This window comes from Osmerus mordax, chromosome 26 (genome assembly GCF_038355195.1).
Source record: "Osmerus mordax isolate fOsmMor3 chromosome 26, fOsmMor3.pri, whole genome shotgun sequence".
In the NCBI taxonomy this organism is placed as follows: Eukaryota; Metazoa; Chordata; class Actinopteri; order Osmeriformes; family Osmeridae; genus Osmerus; species Osmerus mordax.
The window spans coordinates 6,118,012-6,144,393 of NC_090075.1; the positions used below are offsets into that span (position 1 = coordinate 6,118,012).

The 26,382-nt window shown below is 55.1% G+C and overlaps 1 protein-coding gene across 8 annotated transcripts in view; it reads left to right on the plus strand.

Annotated features, from left to right (window-relative positions):
* Positions 1-26,063, plus strand: part of fryl (furry homolog, like) — a 53,284-nt gene extending 27,221 nt beyond the window's left edge. For 4 of the 8 annotated variants that reach the window (XM_067230058.1, XM_067230060.1, XM_067230059.1 and 1 more), the window contains 48 exons: positions 530-633; positions 777-885; positions 1,045-1,131; positions 1,260-1,431; positions 1,554-1,686; positions 1,777-1,884; positions 2,106-2,343; positions 2,456-2,632; positions 2,738-2,824; positions 3,014-3,282; positions 3,407-3,599; positions 3,762-3,944; positions 4,097-4,188; positions 4,304-4,476; positions 4,655-4,815; positions 4,914-5,024; positions 5,110-5,260; positions 5,364-5,467; positions 5,598-5,766; positions 5,952-6,232; positions 6,386-6,526; positions 6,619-6,872; positions 7,051-7,163; positions 7,260-7,410; positions 7,546-7,649; positions 7,799-7,981; positions 8,254-8,467; positions 8,850-8,971; positions 9,057-9,244; positions 9,345-9,439; positions 9,543-10,225; positions 10,322-10,590; positions 10,700-10,840; positions 11,602-11,802; positions 12,056-12,217; positions 12,305-12,379; positions 12,502-12,678; positions 13,418-13,618; positions 15,096-15,272; positions 17,614-17,912; positions 19,543-19,750; positions 19,874-20,023; positions 20,594-20,692; positions 21,124-21,192; positions 22,049-22,066; positions 22,920-23,030; positions 23,699-23,892; positions 24,181-26,063. In XM_067230058.1, the coding sequence (XP_067086159.1) occupies positions 530-633; positions 777-885; positions 1,045-1,131; positions 1,260-1,431; positions 1,554-1,686; positions 1,777-1,884; positions 2,106-2,343; positions 2,456-2,632; positions 2,738-2,824; positions 3,014-3,282; positions 3,407-3,599; positions 3,762-3,944; positions 4,097-4,188; positions 4,304-4,476; positions 4,655-4,815; positions 4,914-5,024; positions 5,110-5,260; positions 5,364-5,467; positions 5,598-5,766; positions 5,952-6,232; positions 6,386-6,526; positions 6,619-6,872; positions 7,051-7,163; positions 7,260-7,410; positions 7,546-7,649; positions 7,799-7,981; positions 8,254-8,467; positions 8,850-8,971; positions 9,057-9,244; positions 9,345-9,439; positions 9,543-10,225; positions 10,322-10,590; positions 10,700-10,840; positions 11,602-11,802; positions 12,056-12,217; positions 12,305-12,379; positions 12,502-12,678; positions 13,418-13,618; positions 15,096-15,272; positions 17,614-17,912; positions 19,543-19,750; positions 19,874-20,023; positions 20,594-20,692; positions 21,124-21,192; positions 22,049-22,066; positions 22,920-23,030; positions 23,699-23,892; positions 24,181-24,406 (8,127 nt within the window). In that variant the 3' untranslated portion in view covers positions 24,407-26,063. The remainder of the gene's footprint in view (positions 1-529; positions 634-776; positions 886-1,044; positions 1,132-1,259; positions 1,432-1,553; positions 1,687-1,776; positions 1,885-2,105; positions 2,344-2,455; positions 2,633-2,737; positions 2,825-3,013; positions 3,283-3,406; positions 3,600-3,761; positions 3,945-4,096; positions 4,189-4,303; positions 4,477-4,654; positions 4,816-4,913; positions 5,025-5,109; positions 5,261-5,363; positions 5,468-5,597; positions 5,767-5,951; positions 6,233-6,385; positions 6,527-6,618; positions 6,873-7,050; positions 7,164-7,259; positions 7,411-7,545; positions 7,650-7,798; positions 7,982-8,253; positions 8,468-8,849; positions 8,972-9,056; positions 9,245-9,344; positions 9,440-9,542; positions 10,226-10,321; positions 10,591-10,699; positions 10,841-11,601; positions 11,803-12,055; positions 12,218-12,304; positions 12,380-12,501; positions 12,679-13,417; positions 13,619-15,095; positions 15,273-17,613; positions 17,913-19,542; positions 19,751-19,873; positions 20,024-20,593; positions 20,693-21,123; positions 21,193-22,048; positions 22,067-22,919; positions 23,031-23,698; positions 23,893-24,180) is intronic. The other 4 variants (XM_067230061.1, XM_067230055.1, XM_067230057.1 and 1 more) reach the window with 3 other exon arrangements.
* The last annotated feature ends 319 nt before the right edge of the window (positions 26,064-26,382 follow it).

Genomic DNA, 26,382 nt, shown 5'->3' on the forward strand with positions numbered 1-26,382 from the left:
GATGGACAAGGGGAGCCCCCCCAGACACAAGGGGACCCCAATAAAGACAAGCGGAGCCTCTTCAGAATGAAGGGTGCCCCACAGAGAGGTGCTTGGTGCCTTCACGTCCATTCAGTGCTGCCGTCGTTCCTGTGTCTCTGTAGTAACTGTTGGTAGGCGGTAATGTAGTAACGGAGGTTATACATTGTAGTGTTTCTAAGAGGTTATGTAGTGTTGCTAGGAGGCGATCTAGTGGATCTAGTGCATGTAGAAAGTACAGCATTCAATCAAGAATCGGAAGTGTGTAGTTAGTGGTCAGTCAAGGAACAGTGTGTACTTGCCAGGCACAGTGCAGAGTAACCACATCTCAGCTACCAGGCACGATGAACAACGACAATAAAATCTCAACCACAGTGCAACAATCATAACGTGTCACATCCAGTGTGAACGCGTGTGAACGCGTGTGAGAGTGTTGCTGCGTGTGTGTGCCACGCTATGTGACGGCGTGCGAGCGCGCGGCGCCGTGTGACGTCCTCTCTCTGACCCGCAGAACAAAGACCCCAAGATGTCCCGCGTGGCTCTGGAGTCTCTCTACAGACTGCTGTGGGTCTACATCATCAGGATCAAGTGTGAGAGCAACACTGTCACTCAGAGGTGAGGAGACCTCACACACACACACACACACACACATGCTGTGACACGCACACATACACACACACACACACACATGTATGCTGTCACACACACACACACACCTTCCTTCCTGTGGGAGTGACCTGTGCTCCTGTCTCCTGCAGTCGTCTCCTCAGCATCGTGTCAGCTCTGTTCCCCAAGGGCTCCCGCAGTGTGGTGCCCAGAGACACCCCCCTCAACATCTTCGTCAAGATCATCCAGTTCATAGCTCAGGTACCAGGGGTCAGGTGTCGTTGGGTGACCGACTCTTGAGTCGGAGGGTCAAGATTAGGTGTCAAGGTTTGGGTTCAGGGGTTCGTGAGGATCATTCAGCGGTTGGTTCTCAGAGGACAGGTGACTGATGGCTAACTGCTGTGATTGGTTGCTCTACAGGAAAGGCTGGACTTTGCCATGAAGGAGATCATCTACGACCTCCTGTGTGTCGGGAAGTCCCACAAAACCTTCACCATCAATCCCGAGGTGAGGGCTGGACACCTCTCTCTGTTTCTCTCTCTCTCTCTCTCGCTCTCTCTCTCACTGTATATCCTCGCTTTGTCTGACAATCCTTCTCTCCTCATTCTCTCTCCATACTAATCCCCCCCCCTCAGAGGATGAACATCGGGCTGCGGGCGTTCCTGGTGATAGCCGACAGCCTGCAGCAGAAGGACGGCGACCCGCCCATGCCCACCACCGGGGTCATCATGCCCTCGGGGAACACGCTGCGCGTCAAGAAGATCTTCCTGGCCACCACCCTCACCGACGAGGAGGCCAAGGTCATAGGTACGCCAAGGTCAAGGGTCGTGGGTTCGCAAGTGGTAGAATAATCGGAACCAGACTGTGGTCTATCCCTTACACCAAGGCCGTGACGCTAATGCATTGCGTGTGTGTGTGTGTGAGGGCAGGTATGTCTCTGTACTACCCCGCGGTGCGTAAGGCCCTGGACAGCATCCTGCGCCACCTGGACAAGGAGGTGGGCCGCTCCATGAGCATGACCAACGTCCAGATGTCCAACAAGGAGCCAGAGGACATGATCACGTGGGTGACACACACACACACACGTAACAAACGCGCCCCCACACGCAATGACACCGCAGGCTTACCTCCCCCGGTTGTTGTGGTTGCCAGGGGCGAGAGGAAGCCAAAGATCGACCTGTTCCGTACGTGCGTGGCGGCCATCCCCAGACTCATCCCAGACGGCATGGCCAGACAGGACCTCATCGAGCTGCTCGCCAAGTAGGTCGCCTGACCGAGGGGGTGTCGCACACCTGTCGCAGAACACTCTCTCTCTCTGTCTCGCTCTGTCTCTCTACACTTTGTCTCTCTCTTTCTTTCTCCACGTCTGAACACGCTCTCTGTCTCACAACTTGCCAATACTCTCTCCCTCTCTAAACGTACCCTTTCTCATTAACATAAAAAAAAAGACTCTGAACACTCATTCAAACCCCCCCCCCCAGGCTGACCATCCACATGGACGAGGAGCTGCGCGGGCTGGCCTTCACCACGCTGCAGGCCCTCATGGTGGACTTCCCCGAGTGGCGCGAGGACGTGCTGTCGGGCTTCGTGTACTTTGTGGTGCGCGAGGTGACGGACGTGCACCCCACCCTGCTGGACAACGCCGTCAAGATGCTGCTGCAGCTCACCAGCCAGTGGAGGCAGGCCGTGCTGTCCAGCAACAAGAGCCAGGAGAGCCAGGTGGGTCAGGGGGTCAGGGGTCAGGATTGGGGTCATGGTGACAGTCAGGTGGAGGTGTTTGTGCATGTAGCTCTGTGTGTGTGTATAAACCGTGTGTGTGTGTGTGGTCCAGCAGGCGGCAGGGGTGTCGACGCTGCCCCTGGAGCGCTCCCCCCTGTGGGGGGTGCTGCACCTGGTAGAGGGCCTGGCCCTGGTGCTGCTCTGCAGCTGCCGCCCTGCCACCCGCCGCCTCGCCGTCAACCTGCTGAAGGAGGTCCGCGCCCTGCACGCCGCCCTAGGCATCGCCAAGGTAACCAGGGGTGGAGGGGGAGGGAGGGGATTGGGTGTACCAGGCAACAAGGACCACGTTAACACTCCCAGTCTCTCTCTCTCTCTCTCTCTCTCTCTCTCTCAGGGGGATGAGGAGCTGGCTATAGATGTGATGGACAGGTTGAGTGCCTCAGTGTTGGAAAGCTTCATCCACCTCACTGGAGCTGACCAGGTAACACACACACTCTTACCCTCCCACACACACACTTTTAATATACACACACACACACGCACTCAACAGACATTTATACATCCAAGGCACTCAACAGACACTGACACACTCACCCATGACACTCACTCACTCAAATGCCCAACACACCCACACACACACCTGTAACCCCCCTCCCCCTCGCCCCTCCAGACCAACCTGCTGTACTGCCCCAGTGGGATCGACCTCCAGACGCTGGCGGAGTGGAGCTCGTCCCCCATCAGCCACCAGTTTGACGTGTCCAGCCCCTCCCTGATCTGGGTGCTGGCCCACGTCACCCAGGGCCAGGACCCGTGGGTGGTCAGCCTGTCCAGCTACCTGCGCCAGGAGCACCTGCCCAAGCACTGCCCCACCGCGCTCAACTACGCCTGGATGTTCGCCTACACACGCCTGCAGCTGCTGTCGCCCCAAGTGGACATCAAGTATGTGTGTGTGTGTGTGGGGGGGGAGGGGGGGGGGGTTTATGTGTGTCTGATGCACCAGGTGTGTTTAGGATGATATTGGTGTTAAATAACTTCCCCCCCTCTCCTCCTCCCCCCCATACAGCAGCCCCATCAATGCTAAGAAGCTGACCAGCAGCAGCAGTGACTCGTACGTGGGCCTGTGGAGGAACTACCTGATCCTGTGCTGCTCCTCCGCCTCCTCCTCTCCCTCCTCCTCCTCCTCCGGCTCGGTCCGCTGCTCTCCCCCCGAGACGCTGGCGTCCACACCTGACAGCGGATACTGCTACGACTCCAAGGTCAGAGGTCGTGACCCCGGGCCGTGACCTTTGCACGCGACCCTACGAGGATGTTTTTCTGTCAGGCTTTTCTGTCAGGTGTGTCTCCTAGATAACTGTGATACTGACCTGTGTGTGTGTGTGTGTGTGTGTGTGTGTGTGTGTGTGTGTGTGTGTGTGTAGATCATCGGCACGCCGTCCCCCTCCTCTCTGTTCAAGCACGTGGTTCCCATGATGCGCTCGGAGAGCATGGACATCACAGAGTCCCTGGTGCTGGGCCTGGGGCGCACCAACGCCCTGGTCTTCAGGGAGCTCATGGAGGAACTCAACCCTATCATCAAGGAGGCCCTGGAGAGGAGGCCCGAGGTTGGGGCACAGCCCAGGCACCCCCCTCTCTCTCTCTCTCTCCATGTCTCTCTCTATGTCTCTCTCTCTCCATGTCTCTCTCTCTCTATATATCTCTCTCTCTCCATGTCTCTCTCTCTAACTGAGTAACCCTGTCTCCCTCTCCTGTCCAGAACATGAAGAGGCGCAGGCGTCGAGACATCCTCAGGGTCCAGCTCGTCAGGATCTTTGAGCTGCTGGCCGATGCTGGAGTTGTCAGCCAGACGTGAGTACCCAGACCAGACCAGAGCAGGCTAAACTAGACCAGACCAGACCAGGCCATGCTTAACCATAACTGGCCAGGGCACATTTATAATGTGTGTGTGTGTGTGCGCGTGCAGGGCCAGCGGAGGTCTGGACGGAGAGAGCCACGCCCTGAACGTGACCCTGCTGGAGTACGTGGACCTGACCCGCCAGCTGCTGGAGGCAGAGAACGACAAGGACTCCGACACACTGAAGGACATCCGCTCTCACTTCAGCGCCCTGGTGGCCAACATCATCCAGAACGTCCCAGGTAGCACACACACACACTCTCTCACACACACACACACGCTTTCTCTCACACACATGTTCTCGCTCACTCACACACACAGACACACATGCACGCTCTCTCTCACACACGCACGTGCATGTGTTTTCCTGACGTGTGATAGTGAGGTACTAATGTGTGTGTGTGTGTGTGTGTGTTCCAGTGCACCACAGGAGGAGTGTGTTCCCCCAGCAGTCTCTGAGACACAGCCTGTTCATGCTGTTCAGCCACTGGGCCGGGCCCTTCAGCATCATGTTCACCCCACTGGACCGATACAGCGACCGCAACATGCAGATCAACAGACACCAGTACTGTGCTCTCAAGGTGCCCTACTGGACTACTGTCTACTGTGCTCTGCTATACTGTACAGTACTCTTCTCCCCATTCTGGGTTAGTCTAACTGTGTGTGTGTGTGTGTGCAGGCCATGTCTGCAGTGTTGTGCTGTGGGCCTGTAGCTGACAACGTGGGCCTGTCTTCAGACGGCTACCTGTACAAGTGGCTGGACAACATCCTGGACTCCCAGGACCGCAAGGTAGGCACTCCACCTCTCCCCCCTCTCCCCCTCTCCTCCTCCTCTCCGCCCTTCCTGCCAGTGTCATAACCTCCCCTCCCCCCAGGTGCACCAGCTGGGCTGCGAGGCGGTGATGCTGCTGCTGGAGCTGAACCCGGAGCAGAGTAACCTGATGTTCTGGGCGGTGGACCGCTGCTACACGGGCTCCCGCAGGGTGGCCGCCGGCTGCTTCAGGGCCATCGCCAACGTCTTCCACAACAGTGTGTGTGTGTGTGTGTGTGAGGGGGTGTGTAACCGTATATCTCTGTGTATATATGTGTGTGTGTTACCCCCCCTGACCTGTGACCCCCCCCCCCCCTTACAGGGACTATCAGTTTGACACGGTTGTGCTGCTCAACCTCATCCTGTTCAAGGCTGCAGACTCCTCCAGAGACATCTATGAAGTAGCCATGCAGCTGCTGCAGGTACACACACACACACCAGCCCCACACACACACACACACACGCATGCACACGGCCCCTCACACACACACACACCAGCCCCACACACACACACGCATGCACACGGCCCCTCACACAGCGTGTCTCCTGCAGATCCTGGAGCCCAAGCTGTTCCGCTACGCTCACAAGCTGGAGGTGCAGCGCTCAGACGGGATCCTCAGCCCGCCCTCCGCCCTGCCCCACCTCTACTCCGTCTCCTACTACCAGCTGTCTGAGGAGCTGGCCCGCACCTACCCCGAGCTCACCCTGCCCATCTTCTCAGGTACACACACACACACACACACACTCCACACACACATTCCATACACAGTCACACACACATACAGAACACTGTCAAGAGCAACAGGACCAATGATTCCAGTGTACTTGTTACAAATGGGAAATTAACCTAAAACTTGAACACACACCACCCTTCTGACCCTGACTAACCTTCCTTGTGTGCTGCAGAGGTGAGCCAGCGCATCCACACAGCGCACCCTGGTGGGCGCCAGGTGATGCTGCACTACCTGCTGCCCTGGATGAACAACGTGGAGCTGGTCGACCTGAAGCCGTCGCCACGGCGACAGGAGGATGCTACCGTTGCCGGGGAGGAGGAAGACGAGGAGGAGGCGGCGCGGGAGAGGGAGATGACGATGTTGAACAGCCGACGCTGGCTGAGGGGGGAGGGCTGGGGCTCCCCGCACGGAACCACCATGGTCTTAAACAACCTCATGTTCATGACCGCCAAGGTACCACGGCCACCACACCTGGAACACACACCTGTTACTGGAGCGCACACCTTTTATTTACCCCACCAATCACACTTCCGTTGTTATATTATAAATAATATAATAAATAATACTCCTCTGTTCTCCCTCTCACCCCCCCCCCCCCTTCCCCAGTATGGGGACGAGTTTGCGTGGTCGGAGATAGAGAGTGTGTGGTGCACGCTGGCAGACAGCTGGCCCAGCAACCTGAAGATCATCCTGCACTTCCTCATCAGCATGGCCGGAGTCAACAGTGACCCCAGCCTGCTGCCTTATGTAAGACACACACACACAGACACACTGCACCCAGAAACAGAACCCAACACTGTCAGGTGAGGTTAAGCTCCTCTCCCTCCTCTCCCCCCCAGGTGAAGAGAGTGGTGGTGTACCTGGGCAGGGACAAGACCATGCAGCTCCTGGAGGAGCTGATGTGTGAGCTGGAGGTGATGGAGGCCGTGAGCTCGGCCGTGGCTCACATGGACAACCCCCCCTACTACCGGGTCAGCTCCAGCCTCAAGGTGCCCCCGCTGGCCTCGGGCACGGCCTCCAGCAGCAACACCATGGTGCCCGGCCCCGACCCTGCACACCAGGACCGCACCAAGGACCCCAACATGGAGGACAGGTGAGGGGCACCAACACAACACACACACATACACAACACGTATGCCGTATCCACACACACACACAGATATGTATACACACAAATAATTAAACACACACACACAGCAGCAGAACTAACGTAGGCTGATGCTTGAACCCGCCCCCTTCTCTCTCTCTCTCTCACCCCCCCCCCCCCCCAGTTACCCCCACCTGGACATCCATGGGGGGCTGAACAGTAATCTGAACCGGCAGCACCATCGTCTGGAGTCTCGCTACAGCAGCAGCTCTGGGGGCTCCTACGAGGAGGAGAAGAGTGAGGACACGCGCACACACACACTCATGCAGTCTCGCATGAACACACCCTCTCTCTCTCTCAGGTGCTAAGGAGTGCGTATGTGTGTGTGTCCAGGTGACTCCATGCCCCTGTATGCTAACTGGCGTCTGAAGGTGATGGACCACAACCGGCCCGAGCCCCTCCCCTTCCCCCCCGCTGGGGGCTGCTGGTCGCCCCTGGTGGACTACCTCCCCGAGACCAACACCCCTGGGACACCCCTGCACAGGTACCTGACCTGGAACTACCTCCCTGAGACCAACACTCTCAGGACACCTTGGTACCAGGTTACACTGATCTTGACCTGCTGAACTGTTCCGGCTGACACTCAGTCTCTTCCTCCTCCTCATCCTCTCCTCCTCAGGTGTAACATAGCAGTAATCCTGCTGACTGACCTCATCGTGGACCACGGGGTCAAGGTGGACTGGAGCGCCTACCTCCACCTCCTGCTGCACGCCATCTTCATAGGTAACACTTCGTGTCTGAAACTGGAGCACTTCCTGTGTGCTAGTCTACTTCACGGGTAACACTTCCTGTGTGCTTCAGGAAAGTGTCGTCTTTCTGTGTGCTAACAGGAAACGGTCATCTTTAAAGGTACCACTTCCTGTCTCCCCCAGGGTTTGACCACCAGCACCCGGAGGTTTATGAACACTGCAAACGCCTGCTGCTGCACCTGCTGGTCGTCCAGGGAACCAACAGCAGCATCCAATCACTGGCCTCCGTCCTGCTGAGGAACCGTGAGCACAACGAGCCCAGGGTTCTGACCGTGAAGACCCCCTCCCACGAGTTTAACCTCACAGGTCAGGAGGGGGGAGGGGGAGGAGGGGAAGGGGAGTGGAGGAGGGGGAGGGGGGAGGGGGAGGGGGAGGAGGAGGGAGAAGAGGAGACGGGAGGTGGGAGTAGAGGAAGGATGAGGGAGGGTGGTTGACTGTGTTATCCCACCAGTCCACCAGGGGGCAGCACACCCCATGCTGGTGCTTCTCTGTGTTCTCTGGACACCACAGATGTCTGTGATGCACCTCAATCCAGCCTTTACCAACTTATTCTGTGTTTGTGTGTGTGTGCGCTGCAGGAGTGAGTGAGTTCGCCCCAGACTACCAGCCGTCCCCCATGACAGACTCAGGCCTGAGTTCCAGCTCCACGTCCTCCAGCATCAGCCTGGGGACGGGGGGGGTCCCGGGGGGCCCGTCCATGCCCTCCCTCACCCCCTCCCTGCTCAGCGAGGTGGACGTCACCGTGGAGCACGACCTCAAGGTCAAGGCCCTCATCGAGTTCATCACCTCCAGGTGAGAGCCTGCCAGGTGGTACCTCACCTGATGACTTGTCACGTAATGGTGTGCGGTAACCGTGGCAACGCGACTCACCCTGGCTCACCCTGCTTTGTCCCGTTTCCGTGTGTTTTCACGCCCGCAGTGTCGTCTCACAGTAACTGGTACTGCATGGTGTGTGTGTGTGTGTGCCCTCGGCTTGACTTACACATCATTTGAAGTGTGTGTGTGTGTGGTGCTAGATGCTTTTGGGTTTCCAAGGTTCTATCTGGGATCCTGTGGGTTCTAACTGCTGCTGTGCAGATTCTAACTGCTGTTGTGCAGGTTCTAACTGGAATTGTGCTGGTTCTAACTGCTGTTGTGTAGGTTCTAACTGCTGTTGTGTGGGGGTGTTCTGCAGGAAGCGAGGCCCGCTGTGGAACCACGAGGACGTGTCTCCTAAGAACCCCAACATCAAGAGCGCCGAACACCTCAGTGTCTTCCTCAGACACGTGGTCGCCGTGTTCAGACACTCCCCCGCTGGTACGCTGTGTGTGTGTGTGTATCTATATTTCTCCATGTGTGTGTGTGTATCTTTATATTAACTGTGTGTATCTATGTGCTGCAGGGTTCCAGCTGGAGTCCCTGCTGAGTGAGGCCGCCCTGCAGACGGCCCTGTCCTGCCCCTCCCGACACTACGCCGGACGCTCCTTCCAGATCCTGCGGGCGCTCAAGCAGCCGCTCACGCCCGCCACGCTGTCAGACATCCTGGCCCGCCTCGTAGAGACCGTGGGGGACCCCGGGGAGGAGGCCCAGGTACACACACACACACACACACACGTTATACACACACACACATTCTACATGAGACTGGTCTTGACCTCTGACCTCCTCCTGACCTCTGACCTCTCCTCAGGGCTTTGTCATCGAGCTGCTGCTGACTCTGGAGTCTGGCATCGATACGCTGGCCGACACGGTCAAGAACTACGACCTCCTCACGGCCCTGGCAAAGTAAGATATGTGTGTGTGTCACACACATATATAAATACACACACACACACACATATATGAATATACCCACTCTAACTTTCTGTTTACCTGATGTGTCCTTTAGAGCGTCGGCTCATGAACACCTGCTGGGGGCAAAGTTCGCGGCCAACAGGAAGAGCACGGGCCAGATCAACCTGAGCAGCGGAGGCCTGTTCCACCACGCCCCCTACGGCCACGCCCACCACGGCCACGCCCACTACCCCGGCCACGCCCCCGGCCACGCCCGCAGCAACTCGCTCCGCGCCAGCCTGATGGGCGAGCGCAAGGCCGACCGCCGCCGTAGCAACACCCTGGACGTCGCCGACCGTCTGGGCGGTAGCCACGGCAACCTGGCGCGCACGCGGAGCTTGTCGTCGCTGCGGGAGGGGGGCGGGGCGGGGGGCACCGGGGCGGGGGGCGGGGCGGGCGGAGGAGGGGAAGCCACGCCCCCCGTGGACCCCTCCAACCTGATGGCGACGGTGTTCTGGATCGCGGCGTCGCTCCTCGAGTCGGACTACGAGTTCGAGTACCTGCTGGCGCTCCGCCTCCTCAACAAGCTGCTGGTGCAGCTGCCCCTGGAGCGGGCCGACAGCCGCCAGCGCCTGGAGCGCCTGCAGGCCCTGCTCAAGTGGTACACCTTCCCCGGGCTGCTGCAGCTCTTCCTGAAGGGCTTCACCTCCGCCTCCACCCAGGAGCTCAGCATCCACCTGCTCAGCAGGCTGGTCAGCGTGTCGCGCCACACGCTGGTCGACCCCTCCCAGGTGGCAGGTAGGGGCGGCTCGGATCGAAACGCGCTTGTGGACCTGCGTGCCGTTCCAGACTCGTGTCGCCTCACTTCCCCCCCGTTTCCCTGTCTCCTTCCAGGTTTCCCTCTCAACATCCTGTGCCTGCTGCCCCACCTGATCCAGCACTTCGACAGCCCCACGCCCTTCTGCAAGGAGACGGCCGACAAGATCGCCAAGGTGTGCTCCGAGGAGAAGTCGGCCACGCTGGCCAACCTGGCCCACATGATGAGCCTGTACAGCACGCACAGCTACTCCAGAGACTCGGCCAACTGGATCAACGTTGTGTGTCGCTACCTTCACGACGCCTTCGCCGACATCACCTTCAACCTGGTCACCTACCTGGCAGAGGTAAGTGACCTCTCTCTCCTCTCCTTCTTTCTCTCGTGACATGAGCTGGGAAATGATGTTTGAGACTCCAACCCCTTCTCTTTGACCCACCCCTCCCCCTTCCTCTCAGCTCCTGGAAAAGGGGCTTCCCAGCATGCAACAGTCTCTGCTGCAGATCATCTTCAGCCTGCTGAGTCACATCGACCTGTCGGCCGCGCCCGTCAAACTGTTCAACCTGGAGATCATGAAGATCATCGGCAAATACGTGCAGGCGAGTCCTGTTCACCTCCTCCTCTTCTCTCCTCCTCCTCTGCTCACCTCCTCCCCTGCTCACCTCCTCCTCCCCTGCTCACCTCCTCCTCCCCTGCTCACCTCCTCCTCCTCCCCTGCTCACCTACTCCTCCCCTGCTCACCTCCTCCTCCCCTGCTCACCTCCTCCTCCCCTGCTCACCTCCTCCTCCTCCCCTGCTCATCTCCTCCTCCTCCCCTGCTCACCTCCTCCTCCTCCCCTGCTCACCTCCTCCTCCTCCCCTGCTCACCTCCTCCTCCTCCCCTGCTCACCTCCTCCTCCTCCCCTGCTCACCTCCTCCTCCTCCCCTGCTCACCTCCTCCTCCTCCCCTGCTCATCTCCTCCTCCCCTGCTCACCTCCTCCTCCTCTCTCCACTAGGAGGGGGGTGGGGTGATGCATAGCCCCAGGAAAAGAGCTCTATAAAAGGACGTACTGCACTCTACCACATGGCTTTATTCAGCGGAGAAAGCCTGTGTGTGTGTGTGTGTGTGGCGACCATAATGCCTCTCTGAGCAGAATGAAAACCATTAGGGATGTTAACCTTTTACCAGTCTGCTCTCTGCAGCTTCAGACTGTACTCCACTATGCACTGTGTGTGTGTGAATAGCTTCTGACCTGAGGACAGCTGGAATGTGTGTAGAACTATCAGAACCATGAGAAGTGTCCGCTAAATACAGTGAGTGTGTGTAAATACCTACCCCAGCCTGACCCTGTGTCTGTGTGTGTGTGTGTGTGTCCACAGAGCCCGTACTGGAAGGAAGCCCAGAACATCCTGAAGCTGGTGGTGTCTCGCTCGGCCAGCCTGGTGGTTCCTGAGGAGGTGCAGCGCTCCTACAGCGTGGAGTCCTCGGGGTCTCCAGAGATCGCCTTCACACGCATCTTCAACAACTCCTCCAAGGAGCTGCCGGGGAAAACCCTCGACTTCCACTTCGACATCTCAGAGGTGCCACGACCAGCTACTACCTATCTCTCCTCATCTCTCTTTTCATCTCTCCTCATATCCTCATCTCGTCATCTCTCCTCATCTCTCCTCTCCTCATCTCTCCTCAACTCTCCTCATCTCTCTTCTCCTCAACTCAGTCTTCACCTCCTCCTCTCCTCTCCTGTCTTCGTTCCTCCTCCCTCCCTTCCCCTGCTGAACCACCTGACCAGCAGCCTCACACTAACCTCCTCTGCCCCATGACCTCTGACCCTAGACGCCCATCATAGGGCACAAGTATGGCGACCAGCGCAGCGCCGCGGGCCGGAACGGGAAGCCTCAGGTCATCGCCGTGACGAGGAGCACATCGTCCACCTCGTCGGGGTCAAACTCCAACGGCCTGGTGCCCGTCAGCTGGAAGAGACCCCAGCTCTCCCAGGTACCCAGCGCCTCCTCTCCCCTCCCCTCCCCTCCTCCCCACCCTATGCCTCCTCTCTGATGCAGATGTTGTGTGTTGTGTCTCCAGAGGAGGACCAGGGAGAAGCTCATGAACGTGCTGTCTCTGTGTGGACCGGAGTCTGGCCTTCCTAAGAACCCCTCTGTAAGACTGCGCGTGCGCACACACACACATTTGCCACAGACACACACACACATGTATACCACAGACACACATGCAGAGTAGACGGACCAGAGATGATCACCAGCGTTGACGTGTTTCTCCAGGTTCTGTTTTCATCCAACGAGGACCTGGACTCTGGGGACCAGCACACCAGCCTCATCCCCACCGTGGATGAGGTGTTAAGGGAGGAGGAAGTGATGGGCGAGGACACAGGAAGTGAGCAGCAGTTTGGGGTCTTTAAGGACTTTGACTTCCTGGATGTTGAGCTGGAGGATGCAGAGGTGAGGACTGGCAGTGACGTTCTGATCGCACACACCTCTCACCCCCACACACACCCACGTGCATTCACACACAAACCTGTTATTACTCTCACACAGGAGTGCCAGACAAACACACACTCACGCACACAAACTCAAACAAAATGTTTGTCACTAATGTTAAACCTCACATGTTTTCATATGATTTCATCGATGATTGTGCTGTACGTGTATATGCGTTTGTGAGTGTGTTTTCAGTGAAGGTGTGTGTGTTTTTGCAATAAAGGTGTGTGTGTGTGTGACCTAACCTCTGTGTGAGAGCTGATCGGCTCGTTTCTTCTTCATGAACTGTCCTGCTCTCTCTAACCCCCTCATGCTGCCTCTGTCTCTCCACAAGGAGTGTCAGGTAAGTCTTCCTATCCCCCCCCCCCATGTGATCGTGTGGTCCCCCCACCCCGCCCCCCACTCGTTATGTCAGCCTGTCCTTACTGCTGTCTCTCATCTCCTATTGGGCGGCTGTGAAATCTCTGTTTGATTCCGTGACCCAGCTGGTCACCGTGGTGATGAGATCAACAATCCAGAGCATGTCTGTGTTCCTCCTTTCGCTGCCTGCTAGTCTCTCTCACACGCTCTCTCTCTTTTGCTTTCGCTCTCCTTCGCCCTCTCTCTATTTCTCTCTCTCTCTCTCCCTGTCCTGCCTTGGTCTCCCTATCTCTCCCTCTCTCTTTCTGGGTCTGACCGCTGTTCCCCTGTCCTCCTCCAGGGGGAGAGCATGGACAACTTCAACTGGGGCGTGCGTCGCCGTTCCTTGGACAGCATGGACAAGGGCGACACACCGTCCCTGCAGGAGTGCCAGTTTGCGGGCAGCACGCCCAGCCTGAACCTCACCAACCAGGAGGACACGGACGAGTCGTCTGAGGAGGAGGTACTGAGCGCTAGCCAGATTCTCACCCGTCCTGGCCTCGTAAGTCCCCCCCTCCCCCGTCAGGGTGACACCCCCACCCCCCGCACCCCCAGCCTCCTCGCACTGCCCGCTGGCATGGTGGAGTGTGTGAGTGTGTATGTGTGGAGGGGGGGGATACGTGTGTGTGTGTGTGTGTGTATGGAGGGTGGGGGGGAGGATACGTGTGTGTGTGTGTGTGTGGAGGGGCGGGGGTGCCTCGCTGCTGCCACGCTGCTGCTGGTACAGGTGGGATAGACGCTTGCTTTGCTGGTAATGGACACCCCTTCGAATCCTCTTCACTACCCTTTCCCTTCCTAGGTCCCTAGCTTCCTCTACCCTAGCTCCTTAGATCCCTTGTTTCCTAGCTTCCTTGTTCCTTTACCAGTACACTAGTCCATTATCTAGACAGGTGACCAGAGGCTTGTAGGTCACATACACATTGGCGGGTGTGACACCAAACCAGGTTTGATCAAAACACCAACATCTCTTATCTCTGATTGGTGATGTTAATAACAGCATCCTGCCCTTCAGACAGCATGGCCAGTGTTAGTGTTGGTCTGACTATTTCTACGAGCCCGCAGGTCTGCCTGACCCAACACCTACCTGCTCTGCTACCCAGACTCCTCATCCTGCTCCTCTTCCCTCTGCTATGCTGGTGGCACACTAAGACCCGACAAACTAAACACTGCTGTGTAGTCGACATGAATAATATTAAGTGTTACACATAAACACTGCTGTGTAGTCTACATGAATAATGTTAACTGCTACACATAAACACTGCTGTGTAGTCTACATGAATAATATTAAGTGCTACACATAAACACTGCTGTGTAGTCTACATGAATAATATTAACTGTTACACATAAACACTGCTGTGTAGTCTACATGAATAATATTAACTGTTACACATAAACACTGCTGTGTAGTTGACATGAATAATATTAACTGTTACACATAAACTGCTCTGTTGGCAACATATAACTGTGTTACACTGACAGACTGAGCATGGAGCATGTTAGTGTCCAGACAGGATGCCCAGTAGAAGATGACAATAGTGTCTTGAGAACAGCATGATTATAGACCAAACTCAAGCATGCAAACCCCACAGAGGAAGTAGCATCTCAAGCAGAAAAATAGGATACTTAAATCTAATTTTAATTTAAATGTATTAAATAAATACAAAAATATATATATTTTGCAACACAGTTGGAAGTGAATGAACCTATTTTGCATATTCATCAAGTTATTTACAACTTTCATTTATGAAGGTGTGTTTGTAAGTAACTAAGTATAATATTTTTTTGCTTGGGAAGTAGCAGGTGGCTATTATAACATGAAGAACATCCAGGCCTAAATCACACCATGTGACCAGAAGCTTCATTAGGGATGAATCCCTGTAGAGATGCCGTTTGTGTTTATACTGTTTGAGACTTTAACCAGTCTGTGTCGACTCCCCTTGTGTGTTTGTCTTTGTGTGTGTGTGTGTGCGTGCGCATAGATGAACAGCGACTCGGCCGCGGACGACGTCACGTCCAATCACGTGGACTCTCTGCAGCAGTCTCAGGATTCGTCCAGCAGCGCCCTGACTGAGGACACCCTCCCACTACCCGGGCCCCCCCGCCTGGACAGCCCCGCCCCCCCGGACATGGGCCAATCAGATGGCCAGCAGCCTGAGGTGCGCCTAATCAGAGGCAGAAATAAACTGTGGTGTTCCGGGTCCTTCTAGCAGCTTCTCTCTCGTTTTGCTCCTATGTCTGTCTGTCCCTGCTGCTGTGTGCGCTCGCTGGTGTGTTTCTGCTGCTCTCCCAGAGGGGGACGGGATGGGGGCACGACTGTCCCAGAACGGGCCCCTTATCCCTGGGGAGGAACCCTGGCGAGGCCCCTGGATCTGGTCCCCAGGAAGGCCCGGCCAGCTCCCCTTCAGAGCAGCATGCACTCACCCCACCCCGCCCCCCTCCCTGCTTGGTGCTTCCTGTTGCCGGGGCTAGGTCTCCCTCTCTTATTTGCTGTTTAGTTAACTGGGCTTGCTTGCTTGTGTGATTTGGGAATAAATCACCTTGGCTCACCTCAGGCTAGCCAACGCATCACTTCCTGTGGTGTGACTGGATCGTTCCGGAATGAGTGAGTATGAGTCTCTTTTGGACACATTCTCAACTGAGGGCAGGGTCCAGGCACAGGTCACCAGATTGTCTGTACTTACAATAGAACTCCCTACTAGATCTCCATACTAACACCCTAGATCTCCATACTAACACCCTAGATTTCCACACTAGCACAATAGATCTCCAGAGTAGATCACCATACTAGATCTACATACTAACACCCTTGATCTCCATTCTAGCACAATAGATCTCCACACTAGATCACCACACTAGATCTCCATACTAACACACTACATCTCCAGACTAGATCACCATACTACATCTCCATACTAGATCTCCATACTAACACCCTAGATCTCCATACTAGCACAATAGATCTCTGTACTAACTGCTTCTGTCCTGCCTCCTCCTATTAACCTGTATGTACAAACAGTGGTGAGTTAGCATCTCCAGCTCCAACACAGCTGGGAGCCTTGATAGACAGGAAGCTGCCGGTATAGATGAGGACACCTCAGCCTAGGATACACTGTGTACCAGCACCCAGGGTTGGACAGCATGAATGACGCTTTTTCTTCTTTTGAATGAAATGGTGCCCTGCCCCTCCCACCGCACCCCACCCTCCACCTCTTGTCCCCCAGACAAGAATGAAGTCCATGGCCTGATGCCCCCCCCCCCCCCTCCAGCCTATCACAGATCAGGCTGACTATGATCTCACTCCCTGAAGCTCATCATATCAAGATCAACCCAAGGGCATCTCGTCCATCCCAGCCCCTGCTCTTAACGTAATGAGTCGCGCAGATAAAACCATCAATACGGTTACTCATCCACTCTCTCTGTCTTCGCCCGCTCCTAAAAGCTTTCCCTAATACCGCGCTGGCCGCCTGCCACCCTCCGCCTCTAATGTAACACACCCTGGGAGAACGATAGAAGAGAGGGAGAGAGGAAGAAGTGAGGGAGGGAGAAAGTTTCAATTAGCCGCGTCATCCCCGTGTGTGGACGTGCTCTGACTAGGCAGACATGCTCCTGCAGGGACCTGAACTTCCTGTCCTACCCTGCGGGACTTCCTGTCCCACACCAGAACTTCCTGTCCCACACCAGGACTTCCTGTCCCACACCAGTCCTATGCTGCACGGCTGCTCATAAACTCATCAGTGGTTCAACACTGACCACACCCCCAAAAACTATGACATCAACAGATAGCGCAACTAGAAAGTACAGTGCACATATAAATTATGTTTATGATCAACCCGATATCTTACCGTCACTGTTTGGCTGCTTTTATGATCAGATCCCTACCCAGTGGACCAATCTCACACCCTCAGTGAAGGCTGGGGAGATCCGTGTGTGTGTGTGTGTGTGTGTGTGTGCTGCCTCTGGATCCTCCCCAGCAGAAAGGGAGGGCAGCATTAGTGTTATTATGATGAGGAGGGGGCGGGGGTGGTCGGGGGCATCTGTTCACCTAACATGCTGTGGGGATAGAGGGGGAGGGGGGGGGATAAATCACCGGTTTATGGTGTCTGTTCAGCAGAAACAGACAGTTCCGGGGAGGGCACAAGGGCTCTGGTCGGTTATCGACATGTTGCAATTCCCACGTGAGACGAGAGAGCACAGGAAGGGAATGTCAATGCGTGAAGGTCAGAGGTCAACCTCTTGGATGATAACCAGAGATTTCCCATTTCCCGCTCCCCTGGGAGGAGGGGGGGGAGGGGATCTGGGCCGTTGTCACGGTAACCTGGGGAGGGAGAAGGATGTTGTAACCGCCAGGCAGCGCACCCCCAACCCCCTCATGGACTCCGAGGGTGATCCGTGAAGGACGAGAGTGTTATTATGTTATATTATTATCATGTTGTTATTGTGTTGTTGGCCCACCCTGGTGCCGCTCCTGAGCGCCCCCTGCTGGCTGTGTCCCCGCAGGACGCCGTGAGCATGACGGCGGCGGACGAGCTCAGCAGCAGCGTGAGCGAGGACACGGGCTTCTGCAGCGCCCCACTCCTGCCCTCCGACCCCTCCGACCTCCCCGACCCCCCGGACCCCCCCGACGACCCCACCCCGCCGCCGGCCGTGGACGCGCCCGCGGGCTGGCTCTGCGAGGACGACCCCCCCACGCTGCTGCTGGCGTGCGGCTCGGTGTGCGAGGACGACGTGACGCTGGCGCTGAAGGAGCTGGACGAGCGCTGCCAGGAAGAGGAGGCCCACTTCTCTGAGACGTCCAGGTGAGGGGTCAGGGGTCACGCTGGGGTTGGGGGGGGGAGTGGGGGGGGCAGGGATTGATGAGGTTGGTCTAAGAGGTTTGTGTTAGAGGGAGGGGTGGGTTTAGTTTGCTAATATTAGACTGGGTCTGGTCTGGAGCTAGGTTGGGCCAGGGTGGAGTGCTGGGGTAGGTTTGGGTCTAGTCTGGGGCCAGGACTAGGTTATGCAGGAGTGCTATGCTAGGCTGGGCTTGGGGCTAGTTTGGGGGCTAGGACTAGGCTTTGCTGGGTCTGGCTGGGCTGGGCTGGGCTGGGGCTAGTACTAAGCAAGGCTGGAGTGCTGGGCTGGTCTGGGGCTCGGACTCGGCTGGGCTGAGACAGCTCCACATAGTGAGCCAGCTCTTTACGGCTCCCTCCTGAAGGTGGGCCAAGTCTGCCTGGAGGACACTGGTCACACGCCCACAAATCAGGATGTACTGACTCCCCCCACACACACACACAGCCTATAAATAAATAAAAATGTGCACAGCCAACACAGAGCACAAACAAACACACACACACACATGTTGGTGGAGCACACCCTTGAGCAGGCCTCCTGCCGCGGTCCTCCCAGCCCGGTGTGATGGATAGGTCCTGGGCTCTCTCACCACCCTCTCTCTCCTGCTCCTAATGCTTTTATCTGGGAGGATCTGTGCATACTGTGTGTGTGTGTGTGTGTGTGTGTGTGTGTATATATGTTGGTGGGTGAGCAACAGCAGCTTGTTTGCCGTGCTGCTTGCGGTGTGTGTATGTGCGTGTGTGTGTGTGTGTGTGTGTGAGAGAGAGAGAGAGAGAGAGAGAGAGGGAGAGAGAGAGAGGCTGGGCTCAGAGCTGTGTGGGTCTGTAGTGCAGTGTGCTAGACCAGCTGTCAGAAGCAGGCTGACTGGTAGGCAGGCAGCCAGTAGGCAGTAAGCAGACTGCAAGGCAGGCAGTCAGTTGAAGGGGGCAGGCATTAAGCAGGGCAGCAGATTGACATTACATAAGAGAAGCAGCTAGTAAGCAGAGAAGGAAGCAGCCAGCCAAGAAGCAGGAAGGAAGCTTGAAGCAGCCAGTAAGCAGAGAAGGAGACAGCCAGGAAGCAGGAAACAGGAAGCAGGAAGCAGGGTTAGTCTGCAGGAGGATGAGGACAGAGGCGGTCTCTTCCACAGCGCTCGGCAGCTCAGGACTCAGGTTCTTCTACTCGGTCTGCTTCATCAGACTGTTTGGTCCCACGGGCCTGTGAGTATCTGTGTGTGTGTGTGTGTGTGTGAAAGAGAGAGGGAGAGGTGTTTGCATGCGTGTTATGTAGCAGAAGCGCTGTGTCGTCTTCGCTGGGCTCTGCAGTAGATTAGAAACACTGCAGCAAGATCATCTGCAGAGAGGGGAGGGGAGAGGGAGAGAGGGAGAGAGGGAGAGAGAGAGGGAGGGAGGGAGGAAAGGAAGGAGAGGGAAAAACGGAGAGGTGGCGGGGAGAGAGAGAGCGAGAGAGAAGGGAGACAAGAGGAGGGGGGGGGCTGGGCATGTTATTTGGTTGCAGTCAGGGAGGGTGTGTGTTGTGTTTGTGCACGTGGTCATGCTGTTGTGAAGTCATCCTGAGGGAGTCTTAGTAAGACTGTGTGTGTGTGTGTGTGTGTAGTCAGGATGAAGGTGATGCAGAGGGGTTTCCAGAGATCCAGGCCTCTCCTCCCCCATCTCCCTTCCTCTCCGCCATCCTGGCAGCGTTCCAGCCCGTTGCCTACGACGATGAGGAGGATGCCTGGCGTTGCCATGTCAACCAGATGTTGTCGGACTCAGACGGATCGTCTGCTGTTTACACCTTCCACGTGTTCTCCAGGCTCTTTCAGGTGTGTGTGTGTGTGTGTCTTTGTGTGCGTGTGTAGGTGCTCTTATGGTTGCTCGTGTTTTGTTGCTTGTTTTTTTTTTTTTTTACTATTTAATCCAAATGTTGTGTATGTGTGTGTCTCCAGAGTATGCAGAGGAAGTTTGGCTCCATCACACACTCGTCGGTGCGTTTCCTTGGAGAGCGGCTACAGCGAATGGGGAACCAGTTCCTGAGTTCCCTGGAGGTCATGACCTCCCAGTCCCAGTGTCCCACAGTGCTGCTGGACGCAGAGACGGTCAGTCTACAGGAGTTCACCTGGGGTTACATTTACATTAGGGTCATTTAGCAGACGCTCTTATCCAGAGCGACTTACATTCCCCCGAGGCAAGTAGGGTGAAGTGCCTTGCCCAAGGACACAACGTCAGTTGGCATGACCGGGAATCGAACTGGCAACCTTCGGATTACTAGCCCGATTCCCTCACCGCTCAGCCACCTGACTCCCGGGTTAGGATGTGGTTCACCTGTGGTTAGGTTGTGGTTCAGATGTGGTCAAGGTGTTTCACCTGCGGTTAGGATTTGGTTCACTTGTGGTTAGGTTGTGGTTCAGATGTGATCAAGGTGTTTCATCTGTGGTTAGGATTTGGTTCACCTGTGGTTAGGTTGTGGTTCAGATGTGGTCAAGGTGTTTCACCTGCGGTTAGGATTTGGTTCACCTGTGGTTAGGTTGTGGTTCAGATGTTGTCGAGGTGTTTCACCTGTGGTTAGGGTGTGGTTAGTATGGGTTAGGATTAGGTGTGATTAATCTGTGGTTGAGGTGTGGTTGGGTTGCGTTTCACCTGACTGAAGGTGTGGTTCTGTGTTGCAGTTGGTGTCTTGTGGTCTGCTGGAGACTCTGAAGTTCAGCGTTCTGGAGCTGCAGGAGCATCTGGACACCTACAACAGCAAGAGAGAGGCTGCAGAGCAGGTACACACACTCACACAAAAACTCACACACGTACACCCACATGCTGGAGGATATATCCTCCATCCTCTCTCCTCTCCGTCCTCCCTCTTTCCCTCCTCCTGGGATGGAGGGAGGTAAATAGGACAGATGTACTGTGGAGGTGAGGGAGGGGGTAATTGAATTGAGAGGGCTGTGATCTCGGGGGGGCTGGGCCCTGCTCTGGGACAGACCCTCTATAATCCACTAAGTACACCACTCTTATTAGATCACACACACACTCTCTCTTACACACACACACACAAACACACACACAGACGTCATCTATACTGGGAAAAAACAAAACAAGTGTATATCTTCTGGTATTAATCTCAATGAATGCCGTCTTCCCCTCCCTCCCTTCCTTCCTTCCTTCATTCCTCTCCCCCCCCTGCCCCCCACCCCCCTCTCTCCAGTGGCTGGAGAACTGCAGAAAGACATTTGGAGACAAGGACAGTAGCCAGCATGCCAGCACCCAGGCCCAGGTATGCACAGACACATGCACGCACGCATGAACATAGACACGCACTCACGCACGCATGCACAGACATGCACACACTGCACACAGACACACACACACTGCACACAGACACGCACACATGCACACAGACACGCACACAGACACACACTGCACACAAACATGCACACATGGACATAGACGCACACAGACACACACTGCACACAGGCACGCACTCACGCACGCATGCACAGACATGCACACACTGCACACAGACACACACACACTGCACACAGACACGCACACATGCACACAGACACGCACACACACTGCACACAGACACACACTGCACACAGACATGCACACATGGACATAGACGCACACAGACACACACTGCACACAGGCACGCACACATGCACATAAACGCACACAGACACACACAGTGCACACAGACACACACACTGCTCACACACTGCACACATGCACATAGACGCACACAGACACACACACTGCACACAAACACACACTGCACACAGGCACACACTGCACACAGACACGCACACGTGCACATAGACGCGCACACACACTCACACACTGCACACAGACACACACTGCACAGAGACACGCACACATGCACATAGACACACACACTGCACACAGACACACACACGCCTCTGTAGCGTCTTACTGTCTGAGACACTGTTTCTTTCTCTCTCTCTTTCTCTCTCTCCTTCCTCCTCGAGTCTCTCTCTCTCCTTCCTTCTCCTGTGGTGTGTGGGTGTGTGTTTCAGACCCAGCAGGTCAGTGTGTTCTGGCAGGTCACTAATTCTCTCTCTCTTCCTGTCTCATTTGTTGTTTTGTGACCTGCTCCCCTTCTTGCTTAGCACATGGAGAATCTAGCAGTAAGTGGTTCTCGTATTCCAGACTATAATAATTATGACGTCGTCATGGCAACGCACTGACCACTCCATTCCTCTCCATGTGAAATCCCTGCTGTCCTCGGCCAATAGATGAGCTCTCACTCCGCCCCCCCCTCTCACTCTCACTCACCCCCCCCCATCTCACTCCGCCCCCCCCCTCTCTATCACTGTGCCCCCCCTCTCTCTCACTCCTCTCCCCCCCCCACCCCCGACTATCTCTCTCGCTCTGCCCTAATCGGATCACCTCCTTAACTCCCTCCTCCCAGATGATTTGTAACGCTCATGACTCCTGGTCGGATGTGGGGGAGGTGTGTGTGTGTGGGGGGGGGAAGGTGATGGAGAGGGCTGGCCTGGGTGCTAGAGAGGGGGGGGGATGGAGAGAGAGCTGAGGGCAGCCATATTTTGTCCATATTCATTTTGCATGTTTACTCCTCCTTCCTGACTCCTCCTCCACTTCCTGTTCAGTTGCCTTCCATACTGCCCTGCACCTGGCCCTGCCCTGGGCCTGACACCCCCCATTGGTCCCTGTCTGTGCTAGGCCCCTCCCAGAGGCGGTGGCGGGTGGGTCAGGTGACTTGGCAGCCCTAACACTTTCATCTTCGTCGCTAACACAGGATACCTGATCACATGACCGCGCCGGACAGAATGCAGACTGTGTGTGTGTGCAGGCAGGGTGTATAACCCTCCTGTGTGTGTTCATATGACTCTCCTCTGTGTGTATGTGTGTAACTTTCCTCTCTGGATGTGTGCGTGTGTGCAAATGTGAGTGTGTATCCTCTGTGTGTGTGTGGGTATGTGTGTATGGTGGGTGTAACTCTCCTCTGTGTGTGTGTAGGAGTTGGAGCTGTGTCGCAGGCTGTACAAGCTGCACTTCCAGCTGCTGCTGCTGTTCCAGGCCTACAGCAAGCTCATCAGCAGAGTGGACACCATCAAGAGAGAGGCTGAGGTGGGCTCTCACACACACACACACACATTTCCTGCTGTACCTAGTCAGAGGGGAGTACATCTGTGCAGCAGCAGAGCTGTAATAGCTGTAATCAGATTGTGGTCTGGTTCTGCAGACAGACTGAGAGGTCATCTGTTCAGATAATCACTGGCTTCTGCTGCCTGATAATCAGCTCCCTGCCTACCAGGATGCTAATCTGCTTCCTGCCTACCAGGATGCTAATCAGCTCCCTGCCTACCAGGATGCTAATCTGCTTCCTGCCTACCAGGATGCTAATCAGCTCCCTGCCTACCAGGATGCTAATCAGCTCCTTGCCTACCAGGATGCTAATCTGCTTCCTGCCTACCAGGATGCTAATCAGCTCCTTGCCTACCAGGATGCTAATCAGCTCCTTGCCTACCAGGATGCTAATCAGCTCCTTGCCTACCAGGATGCTAATCAGCTTCCTGCCTACCAGGATGCTAATCTGCTTTCTGTTTACCAGGATACTAATCTGCTTCCTGTTGACCTGGATGCTAATCAGTTCCCTGTGTACCAGGATCTGGACAGATTGTGGTCACACAACCATGATTATCTAGTCAAATAATTTCACATTTGCGTGTGTGCACCTGTGCGCACCTGTGCATGTCATTTACAGATGTGTGTTTGTGTGTGTTTCTTTTCCCAAGGTGACCAACATGTCAGAAGAGCTGGCCATCCTGGAGAGTTGTCTGAAGGAAGCTGAGCTTGGCGTTGATGGACAGGAGGACCTGCCTGTGTCGGAGGCCTCCCAAACCACCACGGAGACAGCCATCCAATCGCTGGTGGAGACACTGAGGGGGCGGGACTTCAGCTCTGCCCTCACACAGGTCAAAACATTCAGGTAGGACAGAGAGATATATATATATATATATATATACACACACACACTGGTCTGTCTGTCTATTAGACAGACTATAATAATAATATATTCTCCTGTACTTTCTAGGTGCAGTATTTGTATTAGAAAGAAGCGCTGCTGAATGAATCACATGTAAATGTCCAGACTCCTCTGCTGTCCTGTGTGTTTAGCTGAGCTTCCAGCTAACAAGACCCTGGTCCTCCCTCCCTCCTACCTCCCTCTTCTCCTCCTCTCCCCTCTTTTCTCCTTCCTCCTCCCTCTCCTCCCCAGGTCTCTGTGGCCCAACGACATCTTCGGCAGCGAGGCGGACGACGCGGTCCAGACGCTGCTGCACATCTACTTCCGGCACCAGACGATGGGCCAGACGGGCTGCGTCGCGGTGGTGGGGCCGAGCCGGGACCAGAGCCAGGCCAGCGCCCGCCTCATGGAGATCAACCTGCAGATACGAGAGGCCCTGAGCCAGGCCCAGGCACCCCTGGTCAGCACCAGCCTGTGAGACTGGGCCTGACCGGACTGAACCGGACTAACCCAGCACCCCTTCCTCCACCTCCCCTCTGCTGGGGGAGGGGCTTCAGAATGCAGGGAGGGGCTTAGGGAGGGGGGAGAGGGGCTTAGGGGGGGCGCTTGCTGCAAAGACTCCATCTATAAGGGCTAAGGATCTGTAGGGATTACTGTGACATAAATAACATACTCATATTAATATATATATATATAACATACGAATACTTACAGCTAATATCTGTTTTCCCAAACTAAGCCAACTTGCAAAATTCAGCCGCAATAAGTCATGTTGTATTGTGACTGCTAAGATGACTGTTCAGAGGGAAAGACGGGGGGGGTTAGAGAGAGAGAGAGGAAGAGGGGTAAAGGGATGGAGAGAGAGAGAGAAAGGGAGAGAGGAAGAAGAGGTGGAGGGCAGGGGGATGATGATGCTAATCTGGAATCATTTTGGCGGAGATGACCTGCCAACCAGTCAGCCAGCCAATCAAGAGACGACAGTTCTGTCCGACTGGCACGAAGAAGACAAACACAAAGTCAAAACCAGAAAAATAAAGTTTTCAGAAGCATGCTTGGAAGAGGAAAAAGCACTGCAAGAATATTTTTTTGAGAAATGTATTTTTTATTAGAGCTAACATCCTAGGTTGTAAATGTTCTGATATTTAACATGTAATCCTGAGGGCGCTGTTCGAACCCAGGGCTTGTAAAAAGAGAATTTACCAGTTTATTGAACCCGCTTCAGTTTATGGATCCTTCTTCTGAGAGGAGCGGCCGCAGATGAAACTCACTCTGTAACCAAATACATAGCTGCCTTTAGAGACTAGCCTGTGTGGTGTGTGCAGGGCTCCCTGCTACGCACTGAACCACACATGCAGACGGTCGCACCGAAGTGCAGACTGGCTACTCATTATGAAAAACATCAATAACTTATTTTACTCTGTATATATTTTAGAAAATGTATAGTGCAAACCCAGTATTTTTTCCCCTTGTACTTTTGTGTAAAGCACTGTTAATCCCAGCCGGGAGAGAGAGTGGCCAGGAGAGACCAGATACGAGTCCCAAACAACCCTCTGCTATCGCCATCCTCTCGTCTGCTCTCCCCAGAGCCTGGTTCCTGGGTGGTCCTCTTGCTCAAGGCTGTGGGGGGTTTCTGAGGACTGGACTTGTAAACGCCTCAGAACCAGACAGACGGAGGGAGGGAGGGAGGGATGGAGGGTGTTGATCTGAGCTCCCAGTTGGAACATCCCGATCTGGCCCAGTCATAATCATTCCTTCTCACCACTGTGATGTCCATGTTGATTCTGCCCCATCCCACCCCACGGGTTGGACTTAGGGACAGCGGGAGGGGGAGGGGGAGGGGGGGGGGGTGGGAGTGACAGCCACACTGAAGGTGCACCTGGGCCACTAGACGTGGAGAGGGGACGTCTCACGGCCATGTTTGTCACGGCACATTGTAACGATCACTGTAGCCATTCCTCACAGAGAGCTGTTCTGTTGCTTGTCTGCTACATTCGAATGCTGTTATTTAATGGATATATTATTTACCTGGAAAAGTTTTTATGTAGAGGCGCGTTACACTTTCTCCCGCAGGCTTTCTTTCATTTTCTTGTCATCTCACATACCAGCCTTCTCTCTGGATAAATAAAAATCTGATCCTATGACTGTTGTGCGTTTTCACTGAAGTTTCCATGGATCAGGTTTAGACGAGTCACCATGCTTCTCTATCCAGGAGTTCAAAAGGGGTGGAGGATGTTCTGAAGAACCAGTATCCTTTGGTGTTAACCCTTGTGTTATCTTCGGGTCATTCTGACCCATCAGTCATTGTGACCCACCGTCGTATTGCGACAAATTTACCTCCTACAAAAACTAAGTGAAGCATTTTCTTTTAACTGTCGGGCTGTCTCAGACCCCCCACATTGCAATGGTTAAAAGAATTATTTGTTTTTGTATTGGGTAAACACAGTGGTTCGTTAT